The following is a 19,279-nucleotide window of genomic DNA, read 5'->3' as shown; positions in this document are numbered from 1 at the left end:
ATTTTATCTAAATTATTCATCTGATTTAAACATTTTTAGTCATATTTTTATATGAAAATCGTGTTAAACATTTTTTTTATCAATGATTTAAATTCTTAAAACTAAGATATAAATTCATAGATCTATGCATTATAAATTATTATAACTTCACTCAGAATAAATACTTAAGAATGACTCTCGTATTTACAATAATAAACTAGTTATTCCACCTCAATATCGAAATTAATATTATTTTATTACAAACAAAAAATTATAACGTGTAGCCTTCAATCTTTCACTTGTTCAATATTCTTCAACTATTTGTGGACAATTTAAGAAGAAGAAAAAAAGACTGAATAAGCAAGTTTATATTGGGATAACATTTAAGTGTTCAATTAGCATTAATCAATTATGTTTTCTAAGAAATATGAAAAATAAGTATGGAAGATTAAGATAGACGTTAAAATATGTTTTGACTTAGTCAAAACCACATTCTAATTGTTAACAGTTTTGTCTTAATTGAGCAAGATAATTGTGTATTGTTACAGTAAATTAGTGTGCATCCTCACAACAAACAAGTATGCAATCTAATTAAGGTGCGTAATTTTTTTACGTAAATTGTGTCAGAAAATGTCACATAGTACTAATTTTAGAGATTTAACGTTAATAACTACAATTTTATAAATCTCGAACTATTTTTTGCCACGTCATCAAAATTAAAATTACAATGATAAAAACATTCAATAATAATGTGATTTTTTTTATTATTGATGTGGCAAATAAACTTAATTTTTGTAATTGTAGAAATCAAAATGTCTAAAAAGTTTGATCTTGAACCTGTAGACTTAGAGCATCTACATCCCTGAAACTCTTGGAGTTTCTAAATAACTGTTAACTAATTTTTAGAAATTTTGTTTCTGAAAGTTTCTAAACTCCCACATCCCTGAAACTAAGATTATAGTTTCTTAATTGCCACATCAGCAAATAAATTACAAGAGAAAAGAATTTCAACCAATTATTTGGCCACGTCAGAGTTTATAAACAGTTTCTTATTAAGAAACTTTGGAGCAAAGTTGCTAAATAAGAAACTCATCTGCATCCCTGAAACTGATTTTGAAACTGCCACATCAGATTAGAAACTCCAAGAGTTTCAGGGATGTAGATGCTCTTAGAATTTTTTTTTTTTTTCAAATTTTATTGTATATCAATTTAGATCGATAATTTTAATACTACCTACAAAAGTTATAATGCATGTTCAATTCAAAATTAGCTATTAAATTAATGCAATCACCAAAAAATCAACAATCCATCGATCCTATCTCAAATTAGAATTATCCTGAGTCTGAACTTAATAGCTCGATATATCTAACACAAATTTTACTCAATGAATAAAGATATGGTGGACAGGCAGCCATTGACAAATGAATTTGTGCCAGTATAAACACAATTTTTCAAATTAAGCTAAAAGAAGTTAAAAATATACAAAAATTATAAACATATTGTGACATTTTTAATTAGTTATGTATCAAATTTTATACAATTTATTTATTTTATATTTAGTAAAATAAAAAATGTTAAATTTTCAGTCATTAAATAAATGAAAAAATATGTATGAAATTCTATCCATTTGTATTTTGTATTTGCATGAAATAATATAATATAGACGAGAACATAAATGTCAAACTTTAAAACTGTGCTTCATCATTGTAGAAAATAGAGTATTCAAAATTTCAAATGCTATATTCTTTTGTGTCTCATCCGTTACTTATATTTTTATCTTCATTTTTTTTTAATTTAAACAATTGATTTGAACCGCTTAATATAAACTCTATATTAAAATATTTTTGGAGATGAATTTTTTTTTTATTAGATAGGTACAAAATCATTGTCTTTGAATAGTACATAATCTTCTAAAAAACAATGATTATCTATCTAAAAATTATAAAATATTAAATATATATATATATAAAGAGTAATGCTACGCTACTTCTTGAATTAAACCGCCTGTTTTAATTCACGTTTCTGACCCTTCGATCTGCTTCAAAAATAGTGCTGATTAGAGATGATAAGATATTAAAATTGCGGAACTGGACATCTCCAGTTGGCTCCCTTCACATTTATGTTTCTAATTTTCGGAAATGGACATCTCCCATTAAAACAGCCCTAACCTCCCGATCCCTCTCCTTCTCTTTCTCCTGGCGAAACCCTAAACCCCAGACGCGAGAGAGAGGCAGCGGGAAATGTAAAGGGAGAGGGATCAGGAGGTCAGAGATGTTCATTTCCGAAAATTAGAAACAGAAATGTAAAGGGAGCCAACTAGAGATGTCCAGTTCCGTAATTTTAACATCTTATCATCTCTGATCAACACTATTTTTGAAGCAGTTCGAAGGGTCAAAAACGTGAATTAAAATAGGCGGTTTAATTCATGAAGTAGCGTAGCATTACTCTGTATATAAAGTATGGTCTCTAAACATTTTGATATGGAGATCATATTGAGGAGTCTAGATTGACTGTTTGGACTTTGAAATAAAAAATAATAATATAAAATATGAATGAGTCATTAAAGAGGAGAGTTATTTGAACCCTACTCTTTGTAAAAATTACGAAGTTATTCCTTGATACAAGTTTAAAACATAAAAAAAGTTCAATGTTTAATAGATTGCTTGTAGTCATGTAAAATATATGATGAGATGTAACTAATGCATTGTGATTTGATCATAAAATGTGATTATATAGTTACATCAATTTAGTCGTATCATGCCGCAAAAATACATAATGTGAATAGTCACGTTTAACGTGGCATGTAATCATATATATGGTCTAGAGGTGCTACTTTTACCCGATTATCCGGATCCGATCCGGAACCGAACCGGATCCGACCCGGATCCGATCCGGAACCGAACCGGATCCGACCCGGATCCGATTAATTTGGATAGGGTATGGTTTAAAAAATATAACCGATTAAATTATGGGTATGGGTACAAAATTAATAATTTAATATCCGACCCGGATCCGAACCGGAACCGATACTGTAATGGGTAGGATATGGGTATCATTTAATTATCCGACCCATAACCGGACCCGACCCGATACCCGTATAAATACCCGATAAAATATATATTAATAACTCTGCATCAAGTTTTTGTGTTAGATAATATATTTCAGCTGAGCTATAATTTGATAAAACTTAACCAAATTTATGCTATTGTTTTACACTACCCTTTAATTACATCCTTAACTAGCCCTTTAATTACACCCTTTAATTTTTGTCCTATATTATACACATGTGACACATGACACATGATTGTCAAATTTATTCTTCCATAACCAGCTTATTTTATACCTTTTTTCTTCTATTACATTTAATTCATAGATTTTTTTGAATTATAGAAAAGGAAATCATCATCTCTAATATTTTACTTTCTAAAAATTATATCTCCTCCATCCTCCTGAATTCAAAAGCTATTAACAAAAAACTGAATTCAATATTTTTTGTTACACCATGAGTACTCCAAACAACCAACAACCAACTAATAATTTAGAGTTTTTATTTTTATTTTGCTATGTAGCATGATATATTTTATTATTTATAAACATGATTAATAGTATAATTTTTTATTTTGCAGTAGTTTTTAATTTATATTGTAATGATTTATTATATGAGATGTTTAAGAAATTATAATTATATTTAAATGTAAATAATTTCTCGAATACTTTGGAGTTGTGACCTATACCCGCTCTGGATCCGGAACCGCCCCGTATCCGAACAGGACCCGATAATCCACAAACAAGTTACGGGTATCTATCTACCCGGAACCGAAAGACTGGACCCGAAATATCTACGGGTAGATAGGTATCCGGATCCGGATCCAACCCGATTTGAAACAAATAAGTATATGGATCGAAATTTGGACCCGAACACTTTTAGGGTCCGGGTCCAAATATAATAGTACCCGGACCCGACCCGACCCGATAGCACCTCTAATATGGTCACACAACACAGTCATGCACTTGATTATGTGTCCGCGTGTCATTCAATACCCACTATTTGTATTTTCAAAATTAACCGTTCGATGAAGATCCAATTAATATAATCACGGGTGTTAATCCGTAACCAAACGTATTTGTTGCGAATGTGTCTATGTGTCTATATGTGACATGTTGCGATATATGTCGTGACACGATGTATTATAGTTTACTTGCATGATGTGTTATTCACGTGACTGTCATGCACACGTAACGTAACATGTGTTGTCGCTGTAATTTTTTTCCTATCTATCGATTTGTTTTTTTTTTTGCAAAATTACAACCCACACGACCACATAGGGGCGGACCTAGGATTTTCGTCAGAGAGGGAGAGGGGGAGGGAGCAAAAAAATATTGAATCGGATTTAAACCCATTAACTAATTGGGTACTCGATAAAAAAACAATGTTTTGACTTATATTTTTCAATACCCTGACTTATAATTTCTAATCTTATAACTTATAATTAATATTATCAATCATAATTCAAGAAATTTATTTTGATTTTAACACTAAATTTAACCCGAATTACAAATCAAACATTCAGAAGGGGGCAAAAAAATTTCCAGGGAGGGACAAAGTCGATCGGTACCAATAGATCACCACTAAAACTCGAAATCTAGGGGGGCGATTGCACTCCCCCCCCCCCCCATGCTACAATAGATCCACCCCTGGATGCTCAGCTGAAAGCATAGTGACAATATACACTAATAATTTGCAAATAATTTGCATTTTATTCGTGAATAAAATACGAATCACGAATTATTTGCGAGGAAAATACGAATTTTTTTTGGATTCTTTTATGAGTTTTTAATTTTTGCTTCTTTATTTATTGTATCAAATCATTCCTAAATTATATTTGACTTATACCTTAATGACGAACTTCCCGTCAAACTAAATCCGAATCATTCTCTTGTCACTGTGACTAAAATCAAATATTTTCCGTCAGGAACTATCACACATACAGTCACACGATTTTGTGACTTTTCTGCATCAATGAAATCTCATCTAGTCCGGAGCGAGTCTTCTCCGACACGCCGACTATGGTACTTTCCCGCCATATAGCATGCTTGTGCCTCTACGTGAAAACCGTTTCACGCACCTGGTGTAGGATACACCATTCATCCGACACATAAATAGATTCAATGCTCCCCACCTCGTCAGAGTGATTTGGTGCTCTGACCCCCGGTGTACTTGCCCTCTATTAAAACCCTTCCGATTCCGACCTTCTCCCCCGTCTCTTCCTCTCTTTCTTTTTCGAAGGGTTAAAACCTAACCCTCTTGCCATGGCCGTGAAACGCAGCGCCAAGAGGTCTCGCAAGGTGGTCTATTCTCTTTCTTCCGACTCCGATTCAGGTTCCGATTTCATGGCCGAATCGTTATCCTCTTTTTCCGATTCCGATTCTTGCGATAGTGATCAATCTGAACCCGGAACCGTACACCGACCCGGGAAAGAAAAGCAACGTGTCGGTAAACGGGAAAAATCTGTGTCTGATAGGAAGAAGAGAGGTGAAATTCAGATTGAGCCGACATTGGAGCGCCATTTCTTACCTGATTTAAATCAAGCCTGGTCTCCTTTGCAAGTTCAATCAGGAGACCGTTTTTCAGATTCTGATTCTGATTTCTCCTCTGAAGTCGAAACAGATTTGTATTTATATGAACCTCAAAACCAGACCCGACCCAGGAAGAAAAGACAACCCACAAAAACAAAAAATTCTCGCGCTGGTAAGAAATCGAGAGGTGAGGCAGAGACCAGACCCAAATTGCACTGGGAGAACTGGTCTGAACAAAACGAAAAGTGGATAGATGAGCTTGAAGGAGATGATCCTGACCGTGCGATTGATAATCCCAAGGCTTGTGATCCATCAACTGCTGTCTTACTTCCTCTCTTAAGGTTTCAGAAAGAATGGCTGAGCTGGGCCTTAAACCAAGAGGATTCTGAGATAAAAGGCGGCATCTTAGCAGACGAAATGGGGATGGGTAAAACCATCCAAGCAATCTCTCTGGTTCTGACGGCCCGGGATATGCGCGCAAAATCAGGTGCCGGTACCAGCATTTCTTTTGATAACAAGTCTACACTTGTAATCTGTCCAGTAGTGGCGGTCATCCAGTGGGCCGGTGAGATTGCGAAGCACACACAGAAGGGGAATGTTACGGTTTTGGTATATCATGGTGCGAAGAGGGCTAAAGGTGAGGTTGATTTTGGCCAGTATGATTTTGTACTCACTACCTATGCAACAATTGAGTCAGATTATAGGAAGCATATAATGCCACCAAAAGAGAAGTGCCAGTATTGCGGGAAGGGGTTTGTTAGCGAAGCCAAGCTTGACACACACCGGAGGTACTTTTTTAGAAAAGTAACTGATAATGGGTTTTATGACTTTTTTTCAGTTGTTACAGATTGATATTTCTGTTATGAAATTTTTTTAACAGATATTTTTGTGGGCCTGGTCACGTTAAAACTGAAAAGCAGGCCAGACAGCAGACAAAGAAAAATAGAGGGCTTTCAAAAGACATGAAAAGCGTGGAATTGGTGTCATCGGATTCCGAATCTGATAGTGAATTAAATGAAAAAAATGGTAGAAAGAATATGAATAAGGGTACTAAGAAGAAGAAGGCAAAGGGTGATGAGTTTGTGGAGGATTTGGCTAACTCGTCTACTCCACGCGGTAAATCGCCACTTCACTCTGTGAAATGGGAACGGATTATACTTGATGAGGTAATTTCTTTTTTATTGCCCTTCCTTGCCAAGGAACTAGGTTTCCGGAATACAATATATGCTGCAATAAAGAGTAGTTGCACAGTAACTCAGATTTCTACTTGAGCATTGTTGAACATTTTATAATAGTTTTGTACTGGCGATACTGTTTTATTTTGTCGATCACACAATTGTACAATTATATAATTTATACAAAATTGGAGGAGAGTCACCATTTGCTGTTGGATAGCAAAGTCCCTGGTGTTTCTTAGTAACCCAACAATTTTCCACAAGCATTTTGTGTAGCTATAATTTGTTTCATAAATTTGATTGAATTATTATGCAGGCGCATTGCATTAAGGATAGGAGAAGCAACACCGCCAGAGCGGTATTCGCACTGAAGGGCGAGTACAAGTGGGCCCTTAGTGGGACCCCTCTACAAAACAGAGTTGGAGAGCTTTACTCTCTGGTAATTTAATAAAAACCTTTTTTATGTCTGTTTGTTCTGTAAGAACGATTTTATTTGGACTTACAAATTTGTGCATTTTCTTGTGTTACTATGCTAGATTCGGTTTCTGGAAGTCTTCCCTTACTCCTACTACCTTTGCAAGGATTGCAATTGTAGGTTACAGGATTTCAGGTGAGTATGTACTTCCTGAAATATTAATCTTTATTTATTATTACTGCTTTTGTTTCAAGTTCTGATAAGAATTTTTTTTTTTCTTCTTATAGTTTTTCCAAAGTTTGTACAGACTGTGGGCACTCTAGTGTTCGCCACTTTTGCTGGTGGAATAAGGTACATTTTTCTATGAAGTTTTGTTATCTTACATGTTGTCTCCTGTTAACTCTGAAACTACTTTCTATGGAAGAAGGGGTGTTCCTGATTGTGAGCACTTAACCAGTCAAGGAAACGACTGAAATATTAAACATTTCAGCAAATATCTAATTCTCTGAAGAATGCCATATGCTTTCCATATACTGGTAATCAGATACAAGGTTCTAATTTGAATTTTGACATCTTTTGAGTTACAGATCAATTTTGTGCTTAAATGCATAAAGTAGTGGAAATTTGGCCAATTTTCACCTTGCAAGGCTTACTTAATTTCCAAAAAGTTATAATTTAAATAGTTAGCATACTTAAAAATCAGGAATCCTGGTATGATGGAAGCTGGTATAGTAACAAGGCATCAACTACAAATAGTTACAAAAAAAAATTCAAGGGGTTCTTTGTCGGCCACACCTAAAGAAGTGTGTAGAGGGGCAGTATTTATGTACTAATTATGATTATGATACACCACTATCACAGCAGCCACAGTAGTCTATTGAGGTAAACATAATCTGAGTCTGAGATAGCAACAATGACTAATGTTGCCTTATTCTTTTAAGATCAAACTTCCAAATTTAATTAAGGGAATGAGAGCAGGTACAGAGAGGGAGGGAGAGAACGAGAGCGGAGGAATTAGAGATAGGCTCCTTTTCGCTGCTGACAGTAAATTGAGGGAAGTGCTCTGTTAGATCGAAATTGAATTGAGGGCACGAATCTTGATACACTTCCAAACGATCTAGATGTCCATCGAACTAGACTTGATCTGATGGTCATCTGAACGCCCCTGCTCCCACTTTCTATACCCTGCTCCCATCTTTGTTAGCAGTGTATACCTGTCAGAAAAGTGTCGCAAAAGGCACCAGTTTTTAAATTTTACAATTAGATCTAACCATCTCCTTTTGAATGATTACAAAACAACCTGCTCTAATCTTTATTGCTAGCAAGTAGCAATAATGGATTTTGGTCTCTGCAAGAAAAATAGTTGAATGTATGAGGTTTTTTATTTTTTGCATAAGTTTCTGTGATATCTGAAAATTTGTATGTCTATTTGAGATATTTCCCATTTTGCAGGAGGCTCTGTGGTATTTGAAAATTTTCTTCTGTTGTAACCTTTTTTATGAGATGATTTTGCTTGAATTTGAAAGTCTGATTATCCTGTTCTTTTAGTATATTGCAAGACCTATGCAAGTTTCATCAAGTCAAAAGGCTGGTCAAAGGGCCATGACATTGTTAAGAGGGAAGGTTTTGAAAAATATTGTATTGAGGCGAACAAAGAAAGGGCGTGCTGCTGATATTGCGCTTCCATCTAAACTTGTATGGCATCGGAGTTTATATATTTTATCATAAATTAACCACTTGGTTATTGTAATATTATCAGTCAAATCCTTATAATTGTGCTTTGCAGGTTGTTCTAAGGCGGGATTTGATGGATGAACAAGAACACGAGTTCTATGAAGCATTGTATACTCAAAGCTGTACTCAGTTTGACTCGTGCGTGTTGCTTTCTTAATCTAGTACTGTCCTTTCATTTGAATCACTTGTATTTCAGAACCATACTTAATTATGTTATGCCTCTTATTATACTTTTCAGGTATGTGGAGGCTGGCACTTTAATGAATAATTATGCACACATCTTTGACCTCCTAACTAGGTTGCGTCAGGTAAATTTTACTATACCTATACATAGGTATATATTCCTTTTTAGTTTTGATTACTACTGGAGAAGATTTGATTTAGACACAACATGAAATTATTTGCAAAAGAAAATTAAATGAAATTAATTTGAACTTTATGCCTGTTTTATTGCAGGCGGTTGATCATCCGTATCTTGTTCTATACTCTGCAACTTCTCAGGCTCTTGAAGGTTGCCATGATTATGCTGCATCCAAAACTGATTGCGGTTTGTGCGGTGGTTTTGAAGCCGAAGATGTGGTGGTATGCTATGTTCCGTTTGTTTCATACTTCAATGGTTTTTGTGCATGCACAAATAAAATAATGTAAAGATTGGAAAGTAACATCATTATTTAATGGTTTAGTGCAAGCACCATTTGTAACGGGACATTGGCACATTTTGACCAACTACACTGAATTCTATACAGCAAATTCAATGTCAAAAAAGTGTAGTTGATATTTAAATATCAGTTACAAAATTGATATTATTTGTTAATTTGAAACATATAAATTTAGTTGAAAAATTTCTTATGTAAACATATGAATACAAGCTCTTCTTATTTACTGTTTCACAATTGACATGGATTATATGTTGTACTTCCCTCAGGTAACTTCTTGCGAGCATTCTTTTTGCAAATCATGCCTCATTGATTATTGCTCAAGTTTGGGAATTCCTTCATGCCCTACCTGCTCAACACCTCTTACAGTTGACCTCACTACTAGAAATTGTGGAGAGAAGTTTCAGAAGGCTAGTAAGGTCAAAGGATACAGACGTTCAAGTATACTGAACCGGATTAATTTATCTAATTTTAAGACGAGCACAAAGATCGAGGCCTTGGTGAGATAACAAAACCTTCTTATGACCAACTTTTTTGCAGAACAATTCTCACTGCAATTTTGAATTAGGTTATTTTCTCAATTCCAATTGAATGCAACTGGATCTAGTATATTATGAGTATAATTTCTAAGGGGGTGTCTAAGAACAAATAATTTTTTCTGGTCTTTTTATCCAGGTTACAAGGTGTGGTATTGGGGTGTATTATCGGCATGTAACTGGTTATTTCTAACCTCAGGACCAAATTGTTTATTGGGCAGTCAATACTGTTGCTGGTGTACCCTTTAGTGGAATTATTATGTGGAAGTGCTAGTGTTGGCCAATCTACTACTCTTTTTTACATATTACAATACTCTAAGTTAGTATTTTCAAAATTCATTTCAAAATTAGCAGACCGTTTGTTGCACATGACTAAATTTCTCAATTTAGTGTATTTTTTACAATTTATTTAATCATAATTCTTTTTCATTGAAGAAAGAAGAAATAAGGAACATGGTTGAAGATGACGGCTCGGCAAAAGGAATTCTTTTTAGCCAGTTTACATCGTTCCTAGATTTAATTAGTTTCTCTCTTCGTCAGGTAATGAAGTTCAATAAAAGGAATAGAAAACACTTTGTTTATTGTACTAAATTGAAAATATTTGTGTGCAGTCTGGCATCAAATGTGTGCAGTTGGTAGGTAGCATGACAATAAATGAAAGGGAAAAGGCGATCAAGACCTTTACTGATGACCCTGATTGTAAAATATTTCTTATGAGCTTAAAGGCTGGAGGTGTGGCGCTCAATCTCACTGTCGCTTCTCATGTAAGTTGTTGGATTTAGTCTGAAATTGAACATCAAAAGTAAACGTTTGCATGGATTTAATTGTGTAGCATTATATCTATGTAGGTTTTTATGATGGACCCGTGGTGGAACCCTGCAGTGGAAAAGCAAGCCCAGGACAGGATTCATCGCATCGGCCAATTTAAGCCGATCAGGTACTACTAATACCAAAATGCTTCTTCTAACGACACAATGTTGAATCATGTGGCGCTGAACTGGTATACATGCTAAATCAATTTATAAGATGAAACTATGCAAAATTGAAAAGAATGAACTTTTTTCCTTATAGATGTATTTAATCTGATTGATCTTCAAAAGTCATAATTAGATATTAATGTTTCTTCAATCAAATTTTTTAGCTGTACAAGGTTTGTGATAGAGAGCACGGTGGAGGAAAGGATACTTAAACTGCAAGAAAAGAAGGAACTTGTGTTCGAAGGGTGAGTGCCAACTTATTATTTCTTAATAATTATGGTTTAAAGTGGTTGCCTATGCTAAGAGTATTTTTCATGATTTTGCAGAACTGTAGGTGACTCTGCCGAAGCAATGGCGAAGTTGACAGAGGCCGACCTTCGTTTTCTCTTCCATACCTGATTGTTCTGTGGAATAAGATGTTTAACTATAGTTTAATTAGCATTGCATCTTTTCCAATCCTAATTGTTGTTGGAACTGTGTAAATAGATAGGCTGGTCTTCTGACGAACTCTGGTCTGAAACAAATTTTGAGCAAATTGTTGCCATTAGGAGATATAGAAATGCTCTTGAAAATGGAATTTTGCAATATTTTGATGTTCATAAGCACCCTTGGAGAACACATGTTGTTACTCGTTTTATGCATGTGCATGTTGAAGCTTGCATGTTGCATTGCATAAGATAGATAGTGTTTGGAGCTGCTGCTAATGAGAGTTAACCTCCAGCAGTTACAAGATCAGGTTAGTTCTGTCTATCAGTCTGAAAAAGGTAGTTGAGATGGCTAAGGAATTAGGCATTGCTTGTTCATCAGGAGTTTTTATTTATGCATTAATTATGGTCAACCGTCTGATGCAATGCACTTACCTTGCCAGAAAACTTCTCATGTCAAGGACTTCATGTGCCAAATCTAAATTTTTTGTTTCTTTTAAAAACCCAAGTGAGGAGAAGTTTTCTGTACAAAAGTTTGTTCTGTCATATGAACATGCTATTCGTGGTCTCAGGTTGACTCTCATGCAAGCTTGTATACTGCATTTTAGATTTCACCGGGTTAGAGTTTCGATTTCTTTTTCGATTTTTTTTTAACGCAAGTGTCACTTTGTAATTGGCTACCCCAACTTGTTTTGGACTAAAGGCTTGGTTGTTGTTTGTTTGTCACTTTGTAATGATTAGAAAAATGGTTATGAACTATTAATTTTGTTTTGATTGAGTGGTTAATTTTCATATACACTACTATATTCGTTAGTCATCACTCTTATCTCTCAATTGAAATTTAATCATCATTTTTCTCATTCATGTTGTTGCTTTTATGATTGTCAGTTTGTTGGATTTTGTTCACAAAACAATAAATATTACATAATGTCAATGAAATCGGAAGATTTTGATTTCGGATGAAAAATATGGTAGATACAAATAAACAATTGGAGATTTCTCTAATATGTTTGGAAATCTTTATATGCCGCCGGGCAAATAAATTATGTAGGCCCTAAAGTGTATTGGAATTTGTGGCACGATCAAATTTCCAGATCAAATTTGTGGTATAATCATTTATGCATTTTAAAATTTAATAGTTAATTAATCACAATACATAAGACGCTCAACTGTCTAGATGATCAAGTCCAGATAATTTGATCAAAATGCATTTTTTCAACATTCTCTCTCTCCGAGAATTTAATATAATGCAGTTGGACACATGAATATTCATCACTCATCAATATATATAATTTAATAAGGGTACAAAATAGTCTACAACAACAACAAAAAAACTTTACCCGTATCCGTATCTCCATATCTAACAAGTTAACAAAAAAAGATCTTATCCGTATCCATCTTATTGGATACATACGGGTCGGGTAAACGGATAATAGGGTGCCATTGACACCCTATGGCCTTATGTGTACCAGGTTTAAGTCTTTCATTTTCAGAGAGGTGTGTTTCCACAAGAGTTAAAAAAAAGGCGCACCCTAATTGTTTATGAGGTAACATTTTTTTTGCTTTAATTGTCCCTATCCCTATTAATGTTTACATCAATAATGATTTGATAATGTTTACCTTTAATTGTCCATATCCCTATTCATTCTGCAGTGTTTTATTGTGTATCCAATGAATATAAATACGAGAAAGGAAGATATTCACTTCTTAATTACCAGTATTGTATATATAGCTGGATAATGAAACACAAAATATTTGAAAAGATATGTGTGCATTGTATTTATCAATCATTCCTTCTTTTTTTTTTGTAACGGCCTATTTAAATGCCTCACATCCTCGGATAAATTGTTATCTTTGTTCATTCTACGTTTACTAACATCTGTTTTATTTTGCATAAACAATGGCTGTTAGGATCACAGTTTTTGCCTTTGCACTTGTATGTTTGCTTCTTGTCACCGGTAACACTTTTTCTTATGAAAAAGCAGCAATATTTACATTCCTCTATATTATTTCCGAGTAGACTAAATATGGATTGATAATTCACATAATGAACCAACAGAATGTGAGAAAAAAAACCTCTGTCATTTCATAGTATATATAAATTTTATCAGTTTTTTTTATTAGAACATTTTGCTCCACCACTTGCAGCTGACATGTTGTAACCTCAAAAATATGGTTTTGAATTAAAATGCAGAAGCAAGAAAAATGGATTTCCTTCCATCTGACGAGGATGAGTACTGCCACTACCTCGGCGAATGCAATAATAGTAATGATGCAAATGAAGATTGCATGACAAAATGTACCAAAAATGGCTTTGTTTCTGCCGGAGCATTCTGTAAGATTTTTGCGACACCAATGTGCTGCTGCTTGCGGGACAAGAAGAGTAGTATTGCGAATGCGTATCCCTCTGACAACAACCAGTACTGCCATTACCTGGGCACTTGCGCGAATCAAAACGATTGCATGACAAATTGTACCAACAATGGATTTCATGCTGGAGCAAACTGTGCACCGGTTGCAACATCCATCTGTTGCTGCTTAAAGGACTAGATTCAAAATATGACTTGGATTAATTGCAAATTTAAGATTTATTGTGGGTAGTTCATATATAGAGTTCTTGTATAACTGGCAATGGATAATCAAATTTATATTGTCTTCAATATATATAAGTAATTGGAAATTCGCCTTTGAACGTTGTACGTGTTGTGAAATATTTTCTGCAATGAACTATTTTAGACTCCCTTTTCAGGTTTTGTTGTGAAATCTAAAACCAGATATTAAAACTTCGATTTTACATGGAGGAATGATGTTGTTTCACAAGAAATCTAAAACGGTGATTCTTTTGGGGTTTTGTAATTAAAAGAAAATCACTTGGCTAGTTTGGCAGTGCCAGCGTTTTAAAACCTTGGGTGGTGATATTATTATGAATTTGATCTCAACAGAATCAAAATCTCAAGAAAATCAAGTCAAGATACTCTCCATTATTTAACCATATCATATTTTTTGTTATCCTATATATCTTTTTATATAATAAGACAATATATTTTCTTGCTATTTTTTGTTAGACTGCAGCGTACAATGTAAATGAAATTAGTATGAAGGAAAATCCTGAACTCAATCGTCCCTATTTCCTCACATATTTTTTTTAGACATTTCTAATATGCATCCTAAAAATATTTATATTTACATAGAAGTTATTTATATCATAATTCTAAAGTGCTTGTCATCTCGATCTGTTCTCCTTTGAATGATCGATCATAAACAATTAACTTAAATTTAAATCATTATAACATAAGTTTTATTCATAGTGTAAACACATCTGGGAAACTGACAAGGAGTGCGGATAAAGGATGCAATTAGCACTCTCTCTTTTTTAAATTATAACTGCTATTTTTTTCACAATGGAAGGCTTTATATAGATTTTACCAATGTCGCCATGCACCTCTTTATTGTTCATAGCTATATGATATGCAATGTGACAACTGAAATGTATGCATGTAAAGATAGATACATCTCGCTTCCAAATAACAAAAACAGCACACGAGGGCTCCAATATCCCAAAATTGGGTGTAATAGGAAAGGTAACATTAGCAACTAATTAAACCAAAAGTTTAGAGAAAAATAATAATATAGCATTCCTTCCTCAATGATGGCATTAACAAAAAAAGAATACTGTTATAAAGGAATTAATATGAATAACCCTAATATATATGATAATGGTGTAACACTGCCTAATAAACCATTGGATGGTTTATTTTGAGGAAGTATTGAATACCAGATATAATGTGAGACTCATTTTTTTGTTACAACAGAAACAGGCAGTTTCGACCACGTTTACAGTAAATAAATAAAAAGCAGATGTTAATGGTTATGTACATAAAATTGTATATATCATAGCATTATAGTCTTCTACTACTGACATATTGCCTCATTGCAGTCTATCTAATGTTACCATGATTTTACATTTATAAATGAGAATACATCAAGGAAAAAGTGAAGAAAATATTTAACTTCATCAGCTGAAAAAATCAAAGAAAACCAAAACCTAAATTTTGCCTTTTCTACTACTAGATTTCTTCATTTCTTGATTTCTGGAACCAATACTGACCCAACTGTAGTTACTTGGGATCAAGAATGCATCTATTGTTTCAGCCGTGCCAGCGGAAACTGTCGTGGCTTCTGACGGGCTAACAGACTTGGATCTGCATAGAGTGCTCTTGTTTTGTGAATTGTTACTCGAGGTGGCCCATTTAAGCCATGACGAGGCCCTGTTGGATGTTTCTTTTTTCTTTTGTTTGAGACGCTCATCTTTCTCTTCCTTTCTTTCCAGGAAGCTCGGGCTTGAGAGAGGCGTGAAAAATAACTCAGGTTGGAGAGGCACAAATTTTGTGAATGTCACAACTACCCTTATTGTGGGGACCACAGGTATAGCAACCTAACAGGGGTACATGAGAAATGATAATAATTAATACAAGTATTAAATCTAAAACAACATTTTTACATGTATAAACTTTTAAGTTTGATTACAGAAGCTTCACTCCAATGAAATTCCCCCAAAATAAATAAATTATTGCTTAGGCCCCTAGAACTTATTATTGTTACCTTGACTGGAAATGTGCCGGGAGGGAACTTGTTAGTGAGCAACTCCCTTAGCCGCCTAACTGCACGGACACCGTTTGACAAAATGTCTAAGAGAGGTAAAATCTCTTCTATTTTTAATGGGAACTCTTCAGTAAGCCACACAGTTGGCCGCAAACTCTTTACTGTCTCCTTCTCCTTGCATTTCACCTGCCACAAATTCAATCAGATATGGTTACAGGTAACCGTTGTAAAACCCAAAAACCGACTAACTGTAGAACCAGGTTAGTTTAATTGATCAGAGCTGGTGTCTTTCTGGCAAGTAAACTAATAATTAGGGGTGTTCATTAGTCAGTTCGGTTAAAGCCAAATTAAATTTGTCAAACCAAAATTTTATTCAGTATTAAAAAATATTACCAAACCAACCGAATTAAATTTGTCAACCAAAAAACAACTGAACCAAAATAACCGAAGTAAATTTCTGTTTGTTTGGTTGAACTGAAATAAGAGATTAAATTTTGAAAGGTCAAAACTTAACACACACAAATACAATTAATCATCATAGAAATAATTATGAATTATATATACAAACTGTTGACATTACACATATTGTTCAATTCCATACAAAAAAACTGAACCAAAGTAATTCAAGAACCGAACCAGATATATATAAGTGGCTGACATTACACATCGGTCGGTTCGGTGTTTTCGGTTTTGAAAAATCTAAACCGAACCAAATATAAAAAACCTGAAAATTCAAAAATTCAACCGAACCGATCCATTTAAACTGAAAATCCTAACCATTTAACCCAAACTTTTTTTCGGTTCAGTTGAAAACCAAATAAACCAGACCCAATGAAGAGCCCTACTAATAATAGATCACACACAGACAATCTAAATGGAAACGGAAAGTGCATTACCTTCTTCTCCCACCTATTTCTCTCTTCCTTTAAACGAGGCGGCGGTATGGCCATATCCACACTGCGCCGCCTCCTTCCCACATCCGCCTCCTCTGCTATTCTGCTACGCCGCCTGGGCTCATAACAGCTGCGTCGTGGCGGTGCAATATCAGCTACTAAGAATTCTCCGTCATCCTCGCGGATCCGTAACGGCATCATGACATCATCCTCCTCGAGAATCACATCATCATCATCATCATTATTATCATCACCATTGACATTATTAGTGGCAATATTGTTATTACTCTCTTCGGATTGGAGGGTTTTAAAGGTGAAAAGAATGTTGTTTAGGTCATATGACCTGGCCTTCCAAGTGCCGGCCACAAGTTCGGTCTTCTCCTTACCGCGCCAACTCGTTCGTGGGACCAACTCAGCCGAAGTGATGTTTAAACCGGGGCGGCATGCGGTCGAGTCGGCAATGAGTTCATCATCAGATTCAGTGTCCTCCATGCCAGAGAACAAATCATTTACCTGTGCCGCACATAAGTTGGTTAATTATTAATTAAGAATGTAATTGTTGGTGGGTTCAAGAAAAAATGTAACTATCTAATCTCATGTGCCAGAAATTCAGTTCAATAAAATATGCACCTAAATTTTTCTTCTCAATTACCAAACTTTAGTTTAATTTGATATTCACTAATTTAATTTTTGATATATATAGACAAACAACTAAAAAAAAAAATGTAAATTCGTTGGGCTAATTGAATAACCCAAATCTTTTGACTGCATTATGGGGATTAGTTAGAAACCATTGTTAATTAAAAGAAAACAAAATTGATTAAAATACCTCATGGCGGCCATGGTGAAGTACCAGGAGTGACCCTATTGAGAGTTTGGGATCCTCAGGAGCCGCCAAAAAAACAAAGGACCGCTCAGAACGGCGCGACCTCAACCCGTCAAAACCCGCAAAGGAAACATCTGCTCTGACATTTCCACCGCGCTTCCACACACGGCACGTGTCGGACGGCGCAGCCCTGGACAAGAAAGGCACGATTGGACTCTCCAGCCGAAACGAAATCTCGAGGTAGGAATCCTGCATTTGTTTAAGAGCTGGTAGTAACAGGTGGAGCCGGCGCCGCAGCTTGGCCCAGGCAATGAGGCGGTAGTGCTTGAGCATCAATTTGGCGAGGCGGTGGTGGTCAAGTGAGATAGCAAGGTGGAGCGGGGACCAGCCAGAGGCATTTTGGAGAGACGGATCGGCTCCGGCCCGGAGAAGAAGAGAGGCGAGGTGGGGTCGGTTGAGGCGGACAGCGAGGTGGAGAGGAGTATCGTTTCCCGGAACATCGCGGCGGTCAAGGATGGCTGACACGGTGGCTGCCAGGGAGGATTCACGAGAGGAGTCAGCGAGGGAGAGAATGGAGGAAGGGTGGGAGAGGGAAGGGAGAGAGGCGAGTAATGCTGACAAGCGGGCCCCATTGTTGAGTAAGACGAAGTGGTGCGCTGGGCTGTGTGAGTAGTCGGAGGGGTTAAGAGTTGGAGGGGCGGCGGCGGCGGTGGTTGTTTTGTGGTGCTGCCCCTTTTGGGGTTTCACCTCCGTCGCCATTGCTCTCTCTCTGTATCGATGTTTCTCTCTAAAAGGGTTTTTGCTCTATCTCAGTCTCTATCTGATCTGAAGTGTGATAGTGACAGTAGTGTGTTATATGTCGGCTTAATAAAAAGGATCGACGATGCGAGCCACGTAAAGAGTGAAATAGTAATAATTTGAGACAGATGGGTCTAAGCTAACAACTTTTGATGAGGTAAAGAGAATCAGAGAAAGAGAGGAGGTGGCGGCAATGCCGGGATGAGCGACAGGAGATTCGGACTGGACAAAAGCTACTGAGGCAAGCTAGCTTCTTTTTCTTTTTGTTTCTCTTTTCCTTTTCTTGGGCTCTGTAATTTTTTATTTATTTATTTTACTTGTTACTGCATCTTCGATCGCGTCGACTTTAATGCTTCGGTTTTTCTATAACATGTCATGCAATAGTTTACAAACAGTGGCTTTTATTGTAATTATTCGACTTGGCCGCATCCTGAGATGTAATTATGAGCCATAATTAGTACATACTATTTTAATTTTTTCCTTCCAAAAATATTCCTATTAGGAACATATTTTCAATAGTTTTGTCAGTTGAGAACGGAGTCTGGACCACTTGCTTGGTTGCATTCTTCTCTTCATATTTATGTACATTAATTTGATATAAGGTATAAATTCACCCGATCTATTAATATTGGTCCCATCTCCTCTTCAAATATCTCAAAAACAACTTACACGTAATTTTCATATCT

At 35.5% G+C, this 19,279-nt stretch overlaps 2 protein-coding genes across 3 annotated transcripts; one reads left to right on the top strand and one right to left on the bottom strand.

Annotated features, from left to right (window-relative positions):
• The first annotated feature begins 5,170 nt into the window (after nt 1-5,170).
• Nucleotides 5,171-11,690, top strand: LOC144574729 (Helicase protein with RING/U-box domain-containing protein). 2 transcript variants are annotated; one of them, XM_078324770.1, is made up of 15 exons: nt 5,171-6,344; nt 6,437-6,722; nt 7,048-7,170; nt 7,268-7,341; nt 7,434-7,497; nt 8,695-8,841; nt 8,933-9,018; nt 9,119-9,188; nt 9,337-9,462; nt 9,806-10,036; nt 10,508-10,612; nt 10,684-10,836; nt 10,921-11,009; nt 11,214-11,294; nt 11,376-11,690. In XM_078324770.1, the coding sequence occupies exons 1-15, from the start codon at nt 5,290-5,292 to the stop codon at nt 11,446-11,448; spliced, it is 2,763 nt and encodes a 920-aa protein (XP_078180896.1). In that variant the 5' UTR covers nt 5,171-5,289; the 3' UTR covers nt 11,449-11,690. The 2 variants fall into 2 exon arrangements, with proteins under 2 accessions (XP_078180896.1, XP_078180897.1); XM_078324771.1 differs by lacking the exon at nt 10,508-10,612.
• Nucleotides 11,691-15,343: 3,653 nt separating this feature from the next.
• On the bottom strand, nt 15,344-18,640 carry LOC144574873 (uncharacterized). The gene is made up of 4 exons (XM_078324960.1): nt 17,799-18,640; nt 16,973-17,482; nt 16,077-16,262; nt 15,344-15,909 (listed from the first exon to the last, which is right to left on the bottom strand). Exons 1-4 carry the CDS (start codon nt 18,552-18,554, stop codon nt 15,520-15,522), a joined length of 1,842 nt encoding a protein of 613 aa, XP_078181086.1. The 5' UTR covers nt 18,555-18,640; the 3' UTR covers nt 15,344-15,519.
• Nucleotides 18,641-19,279: the final 639 nt, after the last annotated feature.

Source organism: Carex rostrata, chromosome 23 (genome assembly GCF_964058835.1).
Source record: "Carex rostrata chromosome 23, lpCarRost1.2, whole genome shotgun sequence".
In the NCBI taxonomy this organism is placed as follows: domain Eukaryota; kingdom Viridiplantae; phylum Streptophyta; class Magnoliopsida; order Poales; family Cyperaceae; genus Carex; species Carex rostrata.
This window is presented reverse-complemented; position numbering and strand designations above follow the sequence as displayed.